Source organism: Hippocampus comes, unplaced genomic scaffold (assembly GCF_001891065.2).
Source record: "Hippocampus comes isolate QL1 unplaced genomic scaffold, H_comes_QL1_v1.1 scaffold562, whole genome shotgun sequence".
In the NCBI taxonomy this organism is placed as follows: domain Eukaryota; kingdom Metazoa; phylum Chordata; class Actinopteri; order Syngnathiformes; family Syngnathidae; genus Hippocampus; species Hippocampus comes.
Window position 1 is genome coordinate 168,163 of NW_017805537.1, and position 19,789 is coordinate 187,951.

Below are 19,789 nucleotides of genomic sequence, written 5' to 3' on the forward strand. Positions count from 1 at the left end.
TTTTTTTTTTTTTTTTTGTCCCATCGGCCATAAATATTGTCAAATTTAACGGTGTACCCCCATCAGTGTCGGCGCCATTGATGCAGAAAAGTGACAGAGGACAACGATGGGGAACGACTTTTTTTAAGATGACAGGTCAGATTTCAGTTGCCATTCAGGCAAGATTTGGATAATGGGGGACAGATAAACACCTTGAGGCAGCGGAAGTTAAAGAAACGCGTGGAAGGGTCTGCGGGGTGGACATGTATGGGCTTGCTCAGCTCAAACGGGCATGTCGTCTTTGCATTTCGACCACGGCAACCGTTTGGTTAAGGGACTCTTGTCCAAACTTGGTTCCAGGTCAGGTTTTAAATCAAACATGGTGAAGCGGCATTTCGCTGTTATGCTGCATGCAAATTGTATTCTACGTGTGCCAACAGAAGTGAAATCAGCTCCAATTAGAAATGCTTTTAAATCCAGGTTAAAACCTTTCCAGAAATCAATTTCAGTGGGAGGTCTTTTCAGTTTCGAAAGCTACTTTTCAGATCTCTCCTTTGCTTTTGAACGCTTTTCAAACTTCCTTTGGCAAATGTGTTTCAATAGTGTCAACGCGTGTTCTTTCGGTCATTTTACTCAAGCTACAAAGCGACCTTTGTTCTCTTTCGATTTCCTTTTAAGTGTCGTGCTTTGGCTCGTGTGAAGCACATTTGAGTTGTCTTGTACATAAAGTGCACCCGAAGCAATGAAGCCGCCTTGCCTTTTACGCTCTAGATATGAAAACGGGTCGGCATTTTCCCTTTTGTCAACCTCCACAGGTTATATGACAATGTAAAAAAAAAAATAATAATCATAGTTTGTAAACACAGAGAGGAATTTTACTTTCAAGATGTCGAGGAAGCGGCAATTTCAGGTGGTTATGCGTCTTCTACAGCGAAGGGATGCCCAAGTGCTTCCTGCTGTGTGCGTGTGGGCTTTACCATACATAAAAACACTCTCCCTTAACATAGTGGGGGATAAGGGGTGGGGGGCACTTGGTTTTAAAAGAACCAGGCCTGGCCACATGCTGTGTTATCTGGGTCATGAATTCTTAACCGGCAGCCATGCAGAGTTCAACCTGTTTACTTTCATGAATGGGACAAATAAGAAGAAAAGGCCGCCCGGACACGCCTCTCCCACAAGTCACACGTGAAAAAAAGCATTTTGAAGGCGGGTATTCATCTTCAGGCATCATTCGGCGCTCTCTTGTTGACAATGCGCTACATGACATCACGGCGTCGCGCTAAAAAAAAAGCATTTCGCTTGACCGTCCGCAACTCTAGAAATCTCGGAATGATGATCATAAAAAGCACAAATGCTTGCTAGGTATCATCATGATCGTTTGGCTCCAAGGGCAGAGCCACCAAGCACTTTTTACAAGCATTTCAACAACTTTCAAGCTATGGTAGAGGAGAAAATTGTTAGAAAAATTTTGAGATTTGGGCCACTAATTATTATCAGACATGCAGGGTATACATTTTAAAAAGATCTGTAGTTTAGAATTGGATATGGAGCACTGATTCTCAAAGGGTGGTGCATCGGGCTCAGTACAATTCAGTTGTATTTAACTTTTAGACTGAAAACACTTTTTTACTCAGCATTTATGGGGGTATATTTTTCACCTTTTATCCGTGTTACATTTTAAGACAATCTATATTTAAAAGCTACAAATATCAACATTGCACTTTTTTTTTTTTTACACAACAGTGCCCGGTGAATTTTGATCATTTAGAGTTCCAAAAAGGAGGACAGCATGGTGATTAGGTGGAAACCTTGCCATCGTTTCAGTAAAATTATTGAAGCGTGAAAGATGACAGGTCTTTTTTTTTTTTTTTAATCATTATTGTTGCAAAGCCCCCTTGCGTGAGCCCTGATTTTCAAGAACACTTAGGCCCACTGTAATACAGTATCTGAATCTTGGTCAGGACGATGGTGCTTGGAAAATTCTTTGATCATATTGTTTACGGTGTTATTTGGAGTAAAAAAAAAAAGTTGATGTAGGTATCTTATAAAGATATTTTGGGCTGGGGTCAAATGCATTTCAGTCATAAAGTAAAACAAACAGCAAATGACTGAAAACGACTTTTTTAACACACACAAAAGTGACTTACTTGAAAGAAACGAGCGAGGTGAGCTCCAAGGGCAGAGCCACCAAGCACTTTTTACAAGCATTTCAACAACTTTCAAGCTATGGTAGAGGAGAAAATTGTTAGAAAAATTTTGAGATTTGGGCCACTAATTATTATCAGACATGCAGGGTATACATTTTAAAAAGATCTGTAGTTTAGAATTGGATATGGAGCACTGATTCTCAAAGGGTGGTGCATCGGGCTCAGTACAATTCAGTTGTATTTAACTTTTAGACTGAAAACACTTTTTTACTCAGCATTTATGGGGGTATATTTTTCCCCTTTTATCCGTGTTACATTTTAAGACAATCTATATTTAAAAGCTACAAATATCAACATTGCACTTTTTTTTTTTTTACACAACAGTGCCCGGTGAATTTTGATCATTTAGAGTTCCAAAAAGGAGGACAGCATGGTGATTAGGTGGAAACCTTGCCATCGTTTCAGTAAAATTATTGAAGCGTGAAAGATGACAGGTCTTTTTTTTTTTTTTTTTTTTAATCATTATTGTTGCAAAGCCCCCTTGCGTGAGCCCTGATTTTCAAGAACACTTAGGCCCACTGTAATACAGTATCTGAATCTTGGTCAGGACGATGGTGCTTGGAAAATTCTTTGATCATATTGTTTACGGTGTTATTTGGAGTAAAAAAAAAAAGTTGATGTAGGTATCTTATAAAGATATTTTGGGCTGGGGTCAAATGCATTTCAGTCATAAAGTAAAACAAACAGCAAATGACTGAAAACGACTTTTTTTAACACACACAAAAGTGACTTACTTGAAAGAAACGAGTGAGGTGAATTCAGTGAAAGTGCGTCTTAAGTATTGGGAGTAGTAGAAGAAGGTGTGTACTCACGGACTGCCTCCTGTTTGGGGTCCATCTCGCAGCAAGTCTCCTGGAGCCGCCCGACCTTCCGCTGCAGCCCGCGGAGCCTGTGGCCGGTGGCGGCCAGGTCGCCCTCCAGCTCGTGGAACACCGAGCAGGCGTGCTTGGCCAGGTCGGACAGCTGGCGGAGAGTCCGAGCCAGCGCCACATGGGTGACGGACAGCAGGTCGTGGAAGGGCGAGCCCCCGTTGCCGTCCGCGTCGCCCTCCTCCCGCTCCTCGCCCCTCTCGACGCGGCAGAGGGACCGGGGCTCCACCAGCCGCTTAAAGAACGGCATGTCGCTCGGCGTAAATCCGGCAAAAGTGAGGCGAAAGTGGGCGCAGACGCTGTCCACGCCTCGGGCCGCCGTGATCCGCTCGGCGTGGCTTCAGATGCCCCCCATGCTTGTTGCATCTGGGAGGGCGGACTGAAGCGCTCCTGTAGACTGCCCGCCTCCGATGTAGCCTGACTTTTTTTACGCCCCCCCCCGCACCACCACAGCAGCTTCACACTAACTAGAGGTGGTTTTTAAAAACTCAAAGAGGAGGAGCAGGTAAAACACGGTGCGGATCGGGTGGAGCAGGACTCGACTAAAAGTGGACCAGCGTGCTGCCTTCACGGACCCCGGGAAAACACAGCAACACACGAAGATCGATGAAAAGGGTCCGCGAGGAGAGCACTTGGGGCCGATAAAAATAAAATTCACTCATTTTATTGATTTATTTTATTTTAAAAAGGTTGATGGGTAGAATGGAAAGAACAGGGCTCAACTAGAAGAAGCTTCGAGTGTTGTCTTTGGTCACACCGTGAAAACAACGGCGCACAGATTTCGGCAGAAAAATGTGGCAACAATGGAAACACATTTAAATTATTTTATGAGGGATTTATAGATAGATAAATGAAAATGTTTGTTCTGAGACTCTTGAACGAAAAAAAAAAAATTACACAACACCCTATTTGGATGTCCCTTCCCTAAAATAGATGTCTGGTGCCTTGCTAGCGAGCTCGATGGACATATGAATAAAAAATATATGTGAAACAATTCTTCGGAGGAAAAAAAATCCCAGAAGAATATAAATATTAAAAAAAATAAAATCGGGAAAAATAATGGTAGAATATGCGAATTCGCAGGTGCAGAACTGTGAATATGCATTGACTAGTTTTAAATTGCAAAATCAAAATTCAACACTAGATGTTAAACATGTCTTCATTGCACTTACACTGCCCTATACTACAACGTAAGTAGGCCTAATATTTTTTTTTCATATATGAAATGATATGCAAGGATAAACATAGTACCTCAATAATATTCAAATTTTGAGTGAGTTGATTTTTGAGAAAAAAAATGTAGAAATGAGTTCTCGCACTTAATGTTGGCTTCTTGTTGAGCAGTCTTGTGCCATCCTTGAATCGTCATTTTTATGCAAGAGAGCCTCTCGTACTGGGGGGGAAAAAAACCCCAACATGTGGTCATTTTGTTGGTGTGTTGGTGTTGTGGTCTGTGGGCGTCTGTGCGCGTGTGGAGGTTAATCTTTCGCTGCGGCCTCTTCATTCAGATGTGCTGAATGCGTGTTTATCTAAATCCCGGCCGTCTGACAGGCTAAAGCTCTTCCTGTTGCCACGCTCGTGTCTGCCGCTAACGCTAGCGCTAGCGCAGAAATGCAACCTTTGCAAAGCCGGGGCCGGGGACAAAGGCCGCCACGACGCACCACAGAGAGATGCCATGTCGTCATGCTTTGGGGGGGACAAAAGGTCCAAGTTGACCGCACAAAAGATGATAATCTGAGCGCTCGGCTCTGTGAGCACTGAGGGATTAATTGGGTACGTTTTGCTTTTTCTTTGGCTTTTTTTTCTGCTGACACTTATTTCGATACAGAAGGAAGTGCTTCCACAAGAAGATTACGCAGGGGAAGGAATTACATCACGTTTAAAGTAGTCAGGACTTTGCTGGCCCAAAAGTATAAATCGGTAATGAGGCACATTGCCGCATGCTGTGAGATGGAACAGAGCAGATTTGATAACGATAACGACATTTGAAAAACAAAGGTCAAGAAGAGATGAAAACTAGCTAGAATGAAAAACCCCAAACTATTTTAACCCCGGTGGATCCCGTATATAACTCTGAGGCGACAAATGGCCGTCATATTTAGCCCCAGCTGTTCGTGTGCAATGCCAAGCAAATACTTGCAAGTGCTATTCATGGTCCAGCTACCTGCTGTTCATCACGCCATCGCGCTGTCGACTGCGGACGCTACGCTAGTGGAGAGGCCCAGTAAAGTGAACATAAGTTAGTCTTGAAAATTGAAGAGTTTTGACAACCCTGCCAAATGTGAACAATTAAAAAAAAAAAAAAAAAAAAGATGCTTTTTCATCCTGCAACAACGAGGCACTCTAAAGCGACCACGCCAGCATGAAGCCCCTTTCCATACACTTGTTCTCAAGTCGGAATTTTAAAGAAAAAGATTCCGCTCCTCGCTCTTCACTCTTGCACAAATGCTCTATATGACGTGTGCACTCGGACAACGAGGCGCTCGAAACGTGCCATACAAGTGTGAAGCGTCTTTCCATACGCGGGCTGTCAAGTTGGACTAGCTGCCACACCAGCACAAAGCCTCCTGTCCATACTCTGGTTCTCAACTCAGTCTTTATATAAAAAAAAAAAAAAAATACCCCTCCTCCCGTTCCATCTTTCTCTGCGTGACGTGCCGCGCTCATGGCGGACAATGAGGCGCTGTGAAAGGGCCACACAAGCAAGAAGCGTCTGTCTACATGCTGGTTGTCAGGTTAGATTATATATTTAAAAAAAAAAGTTATCCCTTTCTCGCTCTCACGTCTTTCTCTGCACGATGTGCATGCACTCATGTCCGACAACGAGGCGCTCTGAAACAACAGAATTTGGACTTCATTCATTCATTCGACCAACGAGGGCTAAAAAAAAAAAATCATTTGAAGCCATTTCCCTTGTTTTCTTACTCACTCGGCCGTGGTCAAATCAAATGACATCGAGAGCTTTTGTTTACTCATGGCGCCATCTGCACTTTTTCCACAGGAAGCACGTGTGAAAATTTCGATGAAGTCATGCAGATCATTTCATGCGCTGACCGCGTTGGCAAGCCTCTGATCATTTAGCGGGCCAGCCAGTTAGCGTGTGAGGTGTTTAATAGGGAGCCAAGTGTGTCAGAGGATATATTGGGGACAAACGGTGGCGGGGGCATCTGGGAATACGGCCATCGCTAATGCTCCCCTTGACTTTTTTTTTTTTTTTTGCTGCCTTGTTGTGTCTGCGTTTGGAAAACATCTGTTTTCATCCCACGTGCGTCCGCTGCGCCGTTTTAACTGTCCATGTCGCCCTAAAAGCAGGATGGGATCGGCATGTTGACATTTCCTCCTGTTGCTCTCTGAATTAGCCATCGGAGGGTTGGCTAATTGCCTTTCGAGAAACAAGCCAGCTGTTTGACGAGAGCCGCCAACGGAGGCCCATTAGCGTGAATGCCAACAATAGATGGCGGTCACTTGAGGCTTCGGAACTTGGCCAATATACATCACAGCATATCTAAAGAGAGACCCTGATCCCGAACAAGTCATTAGGAACTTGGAATCTGTTCCCATTTGTACGAGGACAGAGTCGGTTCACTGGAAGAACAACAACAACAACAACAACAAAAGATTTCTCTCTTCTTCTCCGGAAGAGTCGACTTATTTGGCACCTCTCTCTATTGATATGTTAAAACAACAGCTAAATATTTTTTGCGATGAAAGCACCCTTTAACTAAAAATATATTTTAAGCTATATAGCATGAAAAAACATCCATCATTCATCCTTTATCTTCACAAAGGTTGCAAGGGGGGCGCCGGAGCCTATCCCGACCAAAAAAATGAATAAATAAATAAATCAATAACCCCCCCCTAAAAAACCAAAAAAAAAAAAACAATGTCCAAATTTGCAGATCATCGGAATATTCCAAATGTTTGCCTCTTGGGATGAAAAAAAATATGACATGACAAGTGTGAAAAACAAGCAACTTTATTAATCACTTTGATTCCAGTCTTCAGTTCAATACAAATTATAGAGTGGTTATGACATCACCGTGACATCATCGTGACATCACGAGCATGCAGCCCAAGCATTCCGTCGTTTCTACACGCAACCGATGTGAGAAGAAACAATAAGAAGACTCCAAAGCGGCACCTGATCTTTGCATAGCACGTCTGCTGTCATGACTTCGGAGTCGAGTGCTGGTTTGCGACATTTTGTCTTCTTCGTGGCATTTCACGGTTTGGCAGATACACAGGAAATAATCATGTACGAGTCGATAAAAACAAAAGGGACGTTTGACATGAAGCTGAGCTAAATGAAATGTAAAAATACAAAATCTGAAGCTACGAAATTCGGAACAAAACACAAAAATGTAACTCAGGAGTTCAATTTGCAACACCCCAAATAATTTTGACCATGTTTTCCACAAAGTAGTCCAGCTCGTTTGGCCGCGGGATTGTTTTAGACGTGCCATCAGGATTGCGTCAGCCGTGTAAAAATTCAAGTGACAGTAGCCCAAAACAACCGAGAAAACTCACACTTCAACGAAAGGGTGCCGAGACGTGGGATAGCGCAAGGCAGAAATTCGGATTTTGACGATGGAAACGCCCCCACAAAAAAAAAAAAAAAAATCAATTAAACGTCATCGTGCATCTTGTGATGACGACGGCACAGCGAGCACATTTGCTTCGCAGTTTTGAAATTCAGGATACGGATTTCGGCTTGCTAAAAACATGAACGATGTTAGCTTAAACGCGCTGATCTAAATTGGAATATTTCGCAAGCCTAATTGCATACGGTAATTGCCTGTGTCATTTTTGTATATTTTCGGAAAACAAGAAAAAAAAAACCCCAACAAATTCAATAAATTGGAAGAGTCCATCTCAATTCTTCCAAGAACTGGATAACTTATGTTAGCAAAGAGACTTTCTTCAACCAACCCAATTGCAAATTCATCCTGATTGGATGGCCACAGCAAAACCCGTACGAACCCCTTTGGACGCAATCAAACAAAACTATCGCAAGCCCGATCGGGCTCTCAGGACCGAAATCGAACCGTACCACTTCTCGTCCAAACATATTTTTAAATGATTTTCAACACTTGTACGGATTCGCCGGGCACACGTCTTTCGATTTCCCAACTAGCTGCCGGCTGACGTGGAGGCCACGGGACGAAGTTGGTCCAGCTGGGTCTCCAAGGTGACCCTCTGGTGGTGAACCACCTGCAGCCAAAAGGAGGGAGGGATCACATGACCTCTGCGCTGGCGACAAGAAACGCACAACACCCGCCCTTGGGTGCGCGCTGGCGTTCGTTTGTTTCGTTTGTTTTTCGTCATTCTCACTTTAAATGCTTCTGCTTTTGAACTAAAAAATAAAATTCATTTTACATTTGAAGTTCCAAACCAATGTGATGCCTTGTGGATTTTTGTGGGCTATCCTTCAACATTTTTTTCTTGATGTGAACCATGTTTCGTTGTATTCGTAGCTCATGTGGCGAGACAATTTAAAAAAAAAAAAGTGTGCAACGGGCCCCTGGCCCGTACTTTGGACCCCCTTCTACTCAACCCTGCTTCTAACAGGTGACAAAGCCTTGGCAGAAGCCTTCACCCGCAGCTCTCTCGTTTCCAATCCGCTATTTGTTGCATTTGGGACATGAGCCGTCTCGTATTTTCAAGTGGACAGTTGAGAATGCCGGCGGCCGGTGTGGCATTCCCACCGGGCTCGCGTCTCTATATAAAGACGCGCACTTGCTATTCTCTCAAATTCCAAACAAGCCTTGCGGAACGCCGCAGAAACGGGCCCGCAGGAGATGTGACCTCATGACTGTCATTCCTTTCGCCGTTGCGCTATCCAATCAAACGCTCACGAGAGCGCCGAGGCTTTCACCGCTGGATCGTTTACAAGAAGGAATGGCGGGCACGTGACAGGTGTACCAAGCACACGGGCGTACAGATAAACTGCAGTCTTGGAATTGAATACTCAGTAACTAATTATACTTTGATCACATTTTAAGTATCTGTACTTTACTTGGTTAGTATATTTGTGGCTACTTTCAACTCTGGCACATTTCCGAAATAAAATTATTGTCTTGATGACACGTTTCCGTAACCTTCTTAGTTAGGACAAAATAGAATTGCGACGGTGAAATGGCGCACAAATGGCGGCGCTCAGGAGGTGAGCAGATGCTGCGCTTCAAACGGATTTTTTTGTAGATTTCGGATAAGATAAACAAAATACACACATTTAAAATAAAACCAAGTTTTTGCGGTGGCAGGGCTAACACATGCTAGCTAACTTAGCTTATTGGACAACATTTGACCACACCACTGAATTAAATCGGATTTTTTTGTCTTTTGCTATCAGAAATTTCACTTACCGTTCTTTTGGGAACATAGCCCCCCCCCAAACCACCGCCCTCCACTACCACCACCACCGCGCGTGATAAACAAGCGATTACTGTGTACGTACATTAGCTAACGAACGTCAGAACCATTTATTAGCGTGGACATCAAATTCTCGGATGTTCTTTCCACCTGGCCGCCACTCATCGCGACAACTCATTTTGAAATGCAGTGGCACGTGAATCCACACTTACTACAAAGCTTCCAAGTAGAGATTTGACGTTGTCTTAAATGATTCAATCAATCATTTCAACTGCACTTTTGATGAAGTAACAATGTAACTTTCCTTCTACTTGAGTGGCTTCCTGTAAAGATACTCAAGTATCACTTTGAGGTACTTGATGCAACAGCGCTAAATTGCTGGCATGGACCCGCGTCGACCTCAGGCTTGCGTGGCGGCACCGACGAGCGCCTTTTGAGTGGCGCCGACTCGACGAAGCGTAGGACGGACTTTCTCGCGTTTGGCCGAGAAGTGTTGGAACAACGTTAAAATGTGAAAAATCGCACGGCTGTGCTTGGGAAGAAAAGACTGGCTGTCAGGTCGGCAAGTTTTGGACTCGCATTGCAGAGTGTTATTTCATCAAAAGGGAGCACCCGAGTCATGATCAATCCTGAACCACGATTGGCGTGTATTTCCTTATCAGTCCTCCCACATCCCCCAAGCAACATGACGGCTCGATGAAAAAGGTGAATGTCAGCCTACCTTGAGCTGCTGCTGGAGTTCGCTGTTGAGTCGTGTCAACACGGCGTTGGTTTCCTTGTTTTTGCGGATTGCCATCTGGATCTCCTTCTTCTGCCTGGATGGCGTTCTGTGACGGACAGACAGACTTCACTCAGCCTCGTCCGGGTCCAAACAACAAAGCGAGATGTGCAAATAAAGCCACGTCCCAAAAAAAAAAAAAAAAATCCCTCCGCAATCTGCGTTTGTTTGTGAGCAGCTGTTTTCGAGCGGGATTAGGCCTTAAGATAATAAATAAAGTCAAAGTCGCGTGCTGACGCCGAGAAAAGTGGCGGATGCGGAATGCGATTTTCAATGAGCCGTCTGGAGACACGAGCGCATATGTTACAGTCATTTTAGAGAGGGCCCGTAAAAGCGAAATAGCTGTGAGGCCTCACAAAGTGCTTGCGGTCCACTGACCATCAAAATTGGGAGACCCCAGAAAGGGCAAGTTTGTTTCACCGCCGTCAAACAAAGCAAGCCATTTTCGACACAATAATTTGAAAAATAAATAAATACATAAAATAACACCCTGTGGGGCCTGTCCAATCGTGTAGATTTGTGGGGAAAAAACACGAAATTTACCAAATTGTGACATGACGTTTCAGCCCGATGTTCCTGACATATAATTTCAACAAATATTTGCATGTCTGATAAAAAAAAAAAAAAAAACCCTGACATATAATTTCAACAAATATTTGCATGTGTGATAAAAAAAAAAAAAAAAATCCTCTTTTTTTTTTTTTTTTTTTAGAGATTATTTATTTTTTTTTATTTTTTTTTTTTTTTATTTTTTTTTTTTTTTTTTTTTTTTTTTTTTTTTTTTTAAAGTTTTTTTTTTTTTTTTTTTTTTTTGCCTCTTCAGATTTTTTTTCATTTTAAAGTGAATTTGGCTGCAGTACTTTTTGGCCAAACGTTTGACAAGGTTTCAAAACTATTTTTTTCCATATTTTCATCAGCTTTTTGTCTGTTTTAAGTAGTAAAGTCACCGGTCACAGCCAGGCACATATTTCACCTCTTCTGTGCCGCTTTTGCGGGGATATTGCTGCATGAAATAGTGATTGACTAACTTTTGAGTGGATTTTAGAAAAGAACCCGTCGGTGGCGGCAAGCACTCCACATTCTGGCTGTCAGGTCGGAACTTCCTTCGGACCGGCTTCTGCGGAGCTTGATTGTGATTTAGCTCCTGAAAAGGCACACAAGACACGTCACGGCGAGAGTAAAAAAAAAAATAATAATAATATCACATGACGCAAAGTAGAGCTATGACATATTTTTCAACCTGTTGGGAAGCATTGGACAAGTCTTCAGTACTTTGGTTATATCGAGAGCATAGGCAGCGTTCTTCCGGTTTCACACTGCTCTCCTCCTGCAAAACACAATCCCAAAAAAATAAAATAAAAATAATCCAGGAAATGAATAAGAATTTGGTTGAATGACACAAATGACAGACATTTTCATATTACTCATTCATAAGAGACACCAGGTCACTTCTTGGTGGCAAAAAGTGAGCGACTTCTGCACCCCAGTGATACTTTTTTTTTTGTCAAGACTCATTTCAATTTACTAAACTTTTACTCAAGAATTTTTGTGAAGGAACTACATTCAGCCTCATTACATTTCCTATTTTAAACTGCAGCAATATTGAGAAAAGGTTGATGCGTTGCGCAATCATAATGAGTAAAGCGCACACACACAACTTTTATGACACGGCAGGAAACGAACGACTGATAACAATAAAACAGAATTAGCAAAGACTATTTACGATTGCTGCTCAGCATGGTGGGAAAGATTCATTATTGGGAGGATGACATTTGAATTTTTGGCCCGTCTATGCAAGTTAGGCACCTAAGACATGCAAACCTTGGCAGTGGAGCAGAAAGAAAGAAAAAAAAAAATGATTTGAGCTTGTTTGGCTTGTAGACTCAATGGCACCGCCTCGGTCAAATGACAGGTTGGGGTTTTATTCACGAGTGCTGCCGCCCTCAAGTTTGTACGATGTCACGGCCCTCGGCCAAACTCAGCCAGGAGTCGACTCCAGCTCATCCGCAAACCTTAATGAGGACAGGCGCTTGTCTGTACATTTAGGGAAGGTCTTTCGGATGAAGAGCTCCCAGCGTCATTCTGAACAGGATGAAAAAGGTCCTGATAGGCACCTTTAAGCGCTTTATTCTCAACCGACGAGCCCGTGAAATACTTCCGCTCGCCCCTACACGTGAATTTCTTATCAGCGATCGCGAGATTAGCTCTGGCGAGCTCAAGTCGGCTCCGTTTCCTTCTCATCGGGAGGGATTGGGTGGATTGAAGACGCTCGTGTTGAGGAGTTAACTGACCTCAATGCGGCGTCACGCTTGAAGCGCTTCTCAGTGATTCTGATGGCTTAAACAGGCTCATGGCGCTGCAGTTCACTGTACAATCGGGGGGGGGGAAATAAAAAAAGGGAACTTGAGGAATAGATGGAGCTTTCTTTTTTGAAAGATTCGATTTAATTTAAATTTCTATGCTTGAATTTTTTTTGATACAAAATTTCTTCTCCTGTATTACACTATTCTTTTTTTTTTTTTGTTTCTTAATTTTTTGGGGGGGAAACAAACCCAGTTTTCTTTACTGCTAAGAAGTCAACACACATTGTTCGCCACGTCATAAATCTAATAGATAGAATCGAGAGAGCCACGTGAAATTCAGGAAAGAAAAGTTTGGCTGTGTTTTTAGAAAATGAAAGCGAGCATCCGTGTCCATTGACCTCCGTTTCTCAGCTAAGACTCAATGACTCCTAACGAGACCTTGAGTTGGTTTGACTTTTTGACGTTGTGCAGTTTGGTGCCTTGGATGTCTCTGCTCAAAAATCCGACAGATTTTACGTGGGGGAGGGGAGGGGTGACTGCTATTTTTAACATCTATAATGCGCCACTGCCACTCTCTGAGGGGCCGCTTTCAATGTCTTGATTTTAGTTGAAAGTACACACACACACACACGCACACACACACACACACACACACACACACACCAGCTATTAGCCCATTCGGGACAGTCCAGCCCGCTGGGTTTTTAATGAAGGGGAATAAAAAGGGTCGGCGAAGCAGCAGCCCTGGCGCTAATAGCCTCTGTGATGCCAGATCGGGTTCCACAAGAGCCCGGTGACTTCATATATGACTCGGAGAGATTTTGTCCCGCAGGGGCGAGCGTACGAGCGTCGAGGCCTGCCGGGCTGCACGCGCTGCAGAGCGGGAAAGCGCCACGTGCCACGAGAGGGATAAAAAGCAGAGACGGACAATCAATCACGTCTTCTCCGAGGAACCTGTCAACGCTATGAAGGAAAAATACACTTTTTTGACAAAAAAAGTGTCAAGCTGTTTGGTTGAATTTTTTGTTGTTGCTGTTATGTGTCTGGAAAAATTTCATATGTATTTAATCAGGGCTCCTATTTTGTTCTTACACAAAATTAACTTGATGGGATGCCGGTATTCACTCTTTGGGTACTCACCCCATACAAAGTTCCAATTCCGCGAGCACTTTTGATGTTTGATCTCTCTCTGACGAGGATGATGATTGGCCGAGCTATTACAGCGCCAACTACTGGCGAGGAGTACTTCCCAAATTATTATTATGAATGAGCTGACAATATGGCTTGGATGGGCGCTTTTGAGAGACCTCCGATGTCCGCTCACCTCTTTTCTGAAGCGACTGAAGTCTGCAAAGTTGGGCTGCTGTACTTGGGTCGGAGGAACCTGAGACGACAAAGAGACAAAACTCAACAGGCATTGCGAGACGACAACAGAAACATCAAACGAAAAAAAAAACAAAAATCACAGACAGTGGTGAAGCCAAACACTTCCGAGTTCATATGATTTGGAATTCAACCAACATTTGAGGGGAAACTAAAGCTTGTTCAATTGCCACTCCAAACCTGCGAGGCGGACGGTCTGGGAGGCAGCGCTGGAGGAGGGAGCAACCATCCACTCTTCGCCCCTTCCAAACCCACGAAAACAATCACGCTCAGTATCACCAGCACTGTCATCATCGGTCAGTTGTGGCCGTGAGTGAAAGGCACCTGGCGCCCCCTGCTGGAAAAGCTTGTTGAGGTCCAACGAGGAGGCTCTGGAGTGGCTTTTCTTCTGGGGTCGAGGCGGTGGCGCGGGAGGCTCCTCTGCCTTCCTCATGGCGGCGTCAATGGAAGTGCTGGAGTAGGACCTTGCAAAGGGACAGACGTGCCACAAGTGAAGCGGACGCCGCAGCTCAACCAGTTCGCCTGCCATTCATTTTTTTTTTTTTTCCCCACGGCCATCCAAACCTTGGTCGGGTTTTCGTGTTGCTTTGCGGGTCGAGGTCCTGAGAGGACGGCTCTGTCGGGAGGAGCACGTTTGCTTTCAGAGCACGACGACAACAAAAACGTCCTCATCATCTCTTCACATTTTGTGAATGATGTTTCATCATTTTTAATCCATTTAACATTATTTTTAATATTCAATAATCCATCCAAAAAATATGAGCATTGTATGTGATGTTGTGGTTGATTAGTGTTGATTTTTTTAAAAATTATTCATAATGAATCGTTTAGTGTTGATTTTTTAAAAAATTATTCAGAATGAATCGTTTATTTGAATTACCTGGCCTGTGGGTAAAGGTGGCAAATTGCAGAGTGGCTCCTTCTTTTAATGTCTCGACGCCCCTGAAAGTGCATTCTGCAGGATGACAATGATCAGCAAAATCATCAGGCAAGATGAAAGCCCGCCGGTGCAAAATGAATCGCCGTTCGTCATCCAGCAATTTTTCTCTCCGGGGAGGGCTGTAGCTCTTATTTTCAAATGAATAGTTATTGGACAAACCTTGTTTTTTGAAGGCTTCTTCTTTGGAATCTTGTTTGGCCCCAGCCACACTTGTTGGGAACTTGATGTTCTGATCCTACAACCGACATGTCAGCGTTATCACAAATTTGTAATCGTTATTATTAGATTTTATTTCCTTTAGACTTCTGTTTCTGAATGCAGTTAGTTTGAACTACTTTTTAGAGGTACATTTTTTATGAATTTAGATGTTTTTTTAAATCTAAAAAGGTTTAGATTAGCTTTTATTAGTGTTAGTATTAGCTTTAGTTTCTGTACTGCCGATTTTTTTAATGCGGCATTGTTCGCATACTACTAGAGGGAGTGTGCCGTGACAAAATAAATAAATGAATAAATAAATGAAACCTCAACGTTTGAAATTTGATGGTCAAAAAACAAAACAGAAAAAAAACATGCCAAATTCCGTACCGCCTATCACACTGAGAATCTCTACAAAGAGACACAATGGTCAATGGGAGTGAGCCGATAATGTAAATGGCGCCCCCTGCAGGCATCAATGAGACACAGTACATTCAAGGACACGTCGTGCATGTGGGTATACCTTCTTACGAACTCCTGTTCCGCCATCGTCAAAGACGATCAGAAGCTGCGCACGCTGAGGAAAAAATAAAATAAAATGGTGAGTTTAAACCATCACCACACATCTTGTCAGCAAATCGTCAGTGACCCTCTCAAGGTCAAACTCAAGGCCCGGGGTCATACCGACCTCTATGGCGTCATTTTCTTTACAGAGGATAAAGAATATATGCCTGTGAGTCGGGTTAAAATATCTACATTCATGCATAGCTCCATCATTTGTGTTTGAATATCCATCCTTGAAGAGTTCACACCACTACACAGATGCTGAGCATGAGCCTGTCCATAGTATTTTGCATTGTTTGTTAGCATTAAGCTAAACGAACATATTTAAAGCAAAGCTATGTGTTGTGTTAACTACACATAGTTATATTCAAATGGGAGTAGAATGAAACTTGTGTTGACATACTTGAGGGGGGCCGTCCTCATCTGGTGGTCCGAGTTTGGGATGCAGGCCGAGGGGAAGGCTTTCGGGAAGAAGATAGCCGTTCTTGCGGGCCACAATCAAGTGGAAGGCGGCGCAGAACTCTGGGAAGGTTAAAGCGCCGTCCCGGTCCACATCGCTCAGCTCCCTGAGAGAAACGACAGTTCGAAAAAGGTTGAGAAACTGTAAACAAGAAATACAGTAAATCTTAACTGGAACTGAATCATTTTTTAATGAAGAAAAAGAACCATAAAAGAAACACTGAGTTTAAAAATTAAACAATTCAGCAGTACTGCGGCAATGATTCCTCAGCAGACCACTAGGGGGGGACCCTCACTTTGAGAATCACTGCTTTAGACAAAACATGCTAATAAACTGAGCTCAAACCATCCAATAAGACAATTCCAAGTAACATTGCCCAAAATATGACTCAGTTTAAGAGTCACTGTCATAAGCATACCAACTAAGACTCAGTAAACAACAAGAAAACAAAACACAGTTGAGAAAATGATGGTGATCTAAGCAGTCTCGGCTAACTTAGCAGCTAGTCCTGAGCGGCTGACAACTTCACGTATTTTGCCACGAGTTGGTACGACGAAAATGAGATGATGTCATGTCCCTAATCTCTTTTAGTCCATTTTATTGTGATCAAGGATGTAGGAACACAAGCTACATGTATTTTAGCATGTTAGCATGCTGAATAGAGAGCATAGTGTACTATGTTTAGCTTCCAAAAGCCTCCCCATTTTAGTCCAAATAATTTACCACCTTTTTAAATTAAAACCTGTCTCTAACTGAATTTCACTCAATAGAATAAATAAAGAGAGTAAAAGTGTCACTTGCCAAATGTGTGACAGTTCCGGTATGGGAAGTTTGGACTTTGTGAAGAAGTTCTTTGCAACAGCACCTGAAAACAAAAGGTTACGTTTAAGTGAATATTGTATGGATAATATGTAAAAAGTAAATTTGGGGGTTGTGGGTGGGGGGTGTCGTTATACCCAGAATTAGAGCCCCCAGGTCAGGCTGCAGACTTTTAAACTGATTGGTGTAATACTCCCGCTGTTCCTCTGTGATCCTCCAGATGTCGTCATCGTCACACTCCCGCTGGTCCCCCTTCTCTACAGTTGACATTGATTGAGCGATTCAGTGCAGCGTCCAAATTGGAGGCTAAACCCCCAGAATATTCTGGACTCAAAGCTCGAGCTGTTTACGAGAACTACGGCATACCCATGTGCGATTCGGCCATCTGTCTTTCCTTTGGCGTGGTGTACTGGTGGGTGTGGTACGCCAGCGGGGAGCAAGGCGGCGAGCTGCCAGGCAGCGGCGGTGGCGGCTCCTTTCGAAACGGGAGACGAAACACATTGCAGACCTGAACTAAAAATGATGACAAAAACGAGCATTCAAGACTGTTTTCTCAGTCGCTCTGCCTCGGTCAAACGCCAGAAGTTTGTTTGTTTATGAGTGGAAGGCTCTTTCTCCTCGTGTGACGTCGTGGTGAAAAGTCTATTCCACTTTTCAAACAGTTTGCGTCATGTTCGTTTTGTCCGTGCGCAGTTGCCGCAACGTGTCTTCACGCTTCATTAGTGGAACATTTTGTCCTCCGCTAATCTCCCAGAATGGAGGCACTTTCTGCTTTAATGTTTTTGGCGGTGCGGAATGTCTCTTTTTATCTTCATTCTCAAAGTGTTGATTGGCCGACTTGCTGGGAGTGACATGACAAACAGCACCGCTCTATGGACGGCTATGCAAGGCCAAAAGTAAATGTGTGATATCCGATATGGTTGACATGAAAGTACATGAAATGAGAAGTGAGTATAAGGACGTGCGGCGGGAAAACCAGATTACCTTCTGCTCCAAATATCGGCTCCTGTCGCACTGGGCCTTCGTGCCGCCGGGCGTGTTGGCGACGTATCTCATCTCTGGCTCCGTCGTGATCCCCACAAATCTGGGCAGAGGTAGATCTGCAATCGAGACGTGTTTTTAGGAGGCCTCATCGTAGTGCAGTTGAAAAAAAAAAAGACAAAGAAGTAACAGCTAAACATGAACGGCCTTTGTGTCTGTGATCTTGCTGTACAGTTTGGTTTGGAGAGATATACCATGTGTACTGTTGTAACAATTATAGATTTAAAAAATATGTTAACATCGGTGCACCCAAAGACACGTAAAAAGAACGTGAGGCTCCCTGCATTTGAACGTCATCTTTCACGCTGCGCGACGCACTCATCCTTGTTTACGAACGTTCACCATGGAAACCGCTGACCCAAAATGGCCGCCACATCCCACAATGCCACGCACTTCCCAAAACATTAGTACCATATGCGAAAAGGTGCTTCACAGTGACTTGCCCGCCAACATTTACACGCTGCCTTGTACTTATTTTTAACCACGCATCGCTTAAAAATGACATAAATGCGACGTTTAAGTGTTGAGTGAGCAAAAGATGTTAACCGATTGCTGATGGCCGTCAGCACGAGGCCGAGCTCTTCCCACGCATGACCTGCGTCGCCTCCAGATTACACCGCAATCCCGTCAGGTTGAAAATAATCTCTTGATCTCCTCTGGAGACTTACTGGCCGATGTGCTCTGCAGGCGGACGGGCAGGCCGGCCTGGGCGGCGGCGAGCAGCTTGAGGGCCACGTAGAACTGAGCGGTGCCAAAGTAGCCCAGGCTCTTTGCACCGCACACTTCTGTCACCTGGGGAGAGGTCGGGAAAAAAAATCTGCATCAAAAGGCAATCAGATCTTGGGAGTTCAAACCCGATGGCGAAATTGGAGTGACAGTACAAGCGATAGCAAAGACGAGGGGTGATGACAACTCAACTGTATTTCTAGAGCGCTTTAAAATAACCACTGCTGTGTACAAAGTGATGTACACGGAGCAAAAATAATTCATACAACAACAATGAATTAACAATGAATACAGCAGGAAGCACAAAAACAGTTAAACGCAAGTCTCATCCTGAGACAAAATGAGTTTTAAGATGAGCAGCGAGGGGGCTCGCCAAACATTCAGCGGGAGGTCAATCCAAAGAGAGGGACTGGCGACGGAAAAGGATTACAGTGGCGCTAAAAAGTCTACACACCCCTGTTCAAATGCCGGCCTCTCCGCTGTTGGGCTGCTAGCAACAATAACCTCATTATATGTACTTGTGAAAGGTTAATAAAGTTCATCCGCTCAACAGGAATGCGATCCGGGAATTGAGATTTCTCACAAAAGACTCTGTGACTGGATTTACATCTCAACAATCATTTTCTTGGGAGCTATGGTTAGAAAATAAGAATTTGGCAAAACACTTGCACAACACGACTGAAAACGGGAGCAAAAAACACAAAAGACAACTTGATTTTCATTGCAAGGTCACCACGTGAACTGATGTTATGAAGAGGTGAAGCGTCTGAAGTACATTCCCAACAAAGCAAAAAAAAAACTAATTCACTGAGAATTCACCTCCAGACTTGAAAAACACATGAGGTGGCGCACTACCACTTTTTAATGGAAAATCTGAGTCGGAAAAGCCGCATTTCCAAAATAATGATCGCGAGAACAAGAGTCACCCAGCACGCATCCTGCCTGAGGTCCAAAGGGCCTGCTGTCAATCAAGGAAGGAAGCCGCAGAAGCTCCGTGCCAAACTTCCTGCTGGAGCACACCAAGAGACACAATAGGATGGTAACGGACCCCCGGAAAACCCACACCGGCATTAAGCCACAAATCTGTTCAAGCTGCCTTTATTTATATTCCTGATAACTCAGCGAAACCAGTCACAGCAACACACTAATAAAA

The 19,789-nt window shown here is 43.7% G+C and overlaps 2 protein-coding genes across 2 annotated transcripts in view; both read right to left on the reverse strand.

Moving 5' to 3' along the window:
• LOC109520839 (Nance-Horan syndrome protein-like) overlaps positions 1–3,512 on the reverse strand; it is a 47,960-nt gene extending 44,448 nt beyond the window's left edge. Inside the window, 1 exon segment of the mRNA XM_019878359.1 lies at positions 2,999–3,512. Within this exon segment, the coding sequence (XP_019733918.1) occupies positions 2,999–3,305 (307 nt within the window). The 5' untranslated portion in view covers positions 3,306–3,512.
• A 4,561-nt stretch (positions 3,513–8,073) lies between these two features.
• Positions 8,074–19,707, reverse strand: reps2 (RALBP1 associated Eps domain containing 2). Its single transcript, XM_019878325.1, has 18 exons — positions 19,579–19,707; positions 18,579–18,702; positions 17,854–17,969; positions 17,236–17,344; positions 17,007–17,126; positions 16,852–16,915; positions 15,994–16,156; positions 15,550–15,603; positions 14,991–15,066; positions 14,772–14,846; positions 14,456–14,507; positions 14,216–14,355; positions 14,072–14,133; positions 13,833–13,892; positions 11,446–11,532; positions 11,234–11,349; positions 10,149–10,254; positions 8,074–8,266 (listed from the first exon to the last, which is right to left on the reverse strand). The coding sequence occupies exons 1-18, from the start codon at positions 19,705–19,707 to the stop codon at positions 8,186–8,188; spliced, it is 1,734 nt and encodes a 577-aa protein (XP_019733884.1). The 3' UTR covers positions 8,074–8,185.
• Between the last annotated feature and the right edge of the window lie 82 nt (positions 19,708–19,789).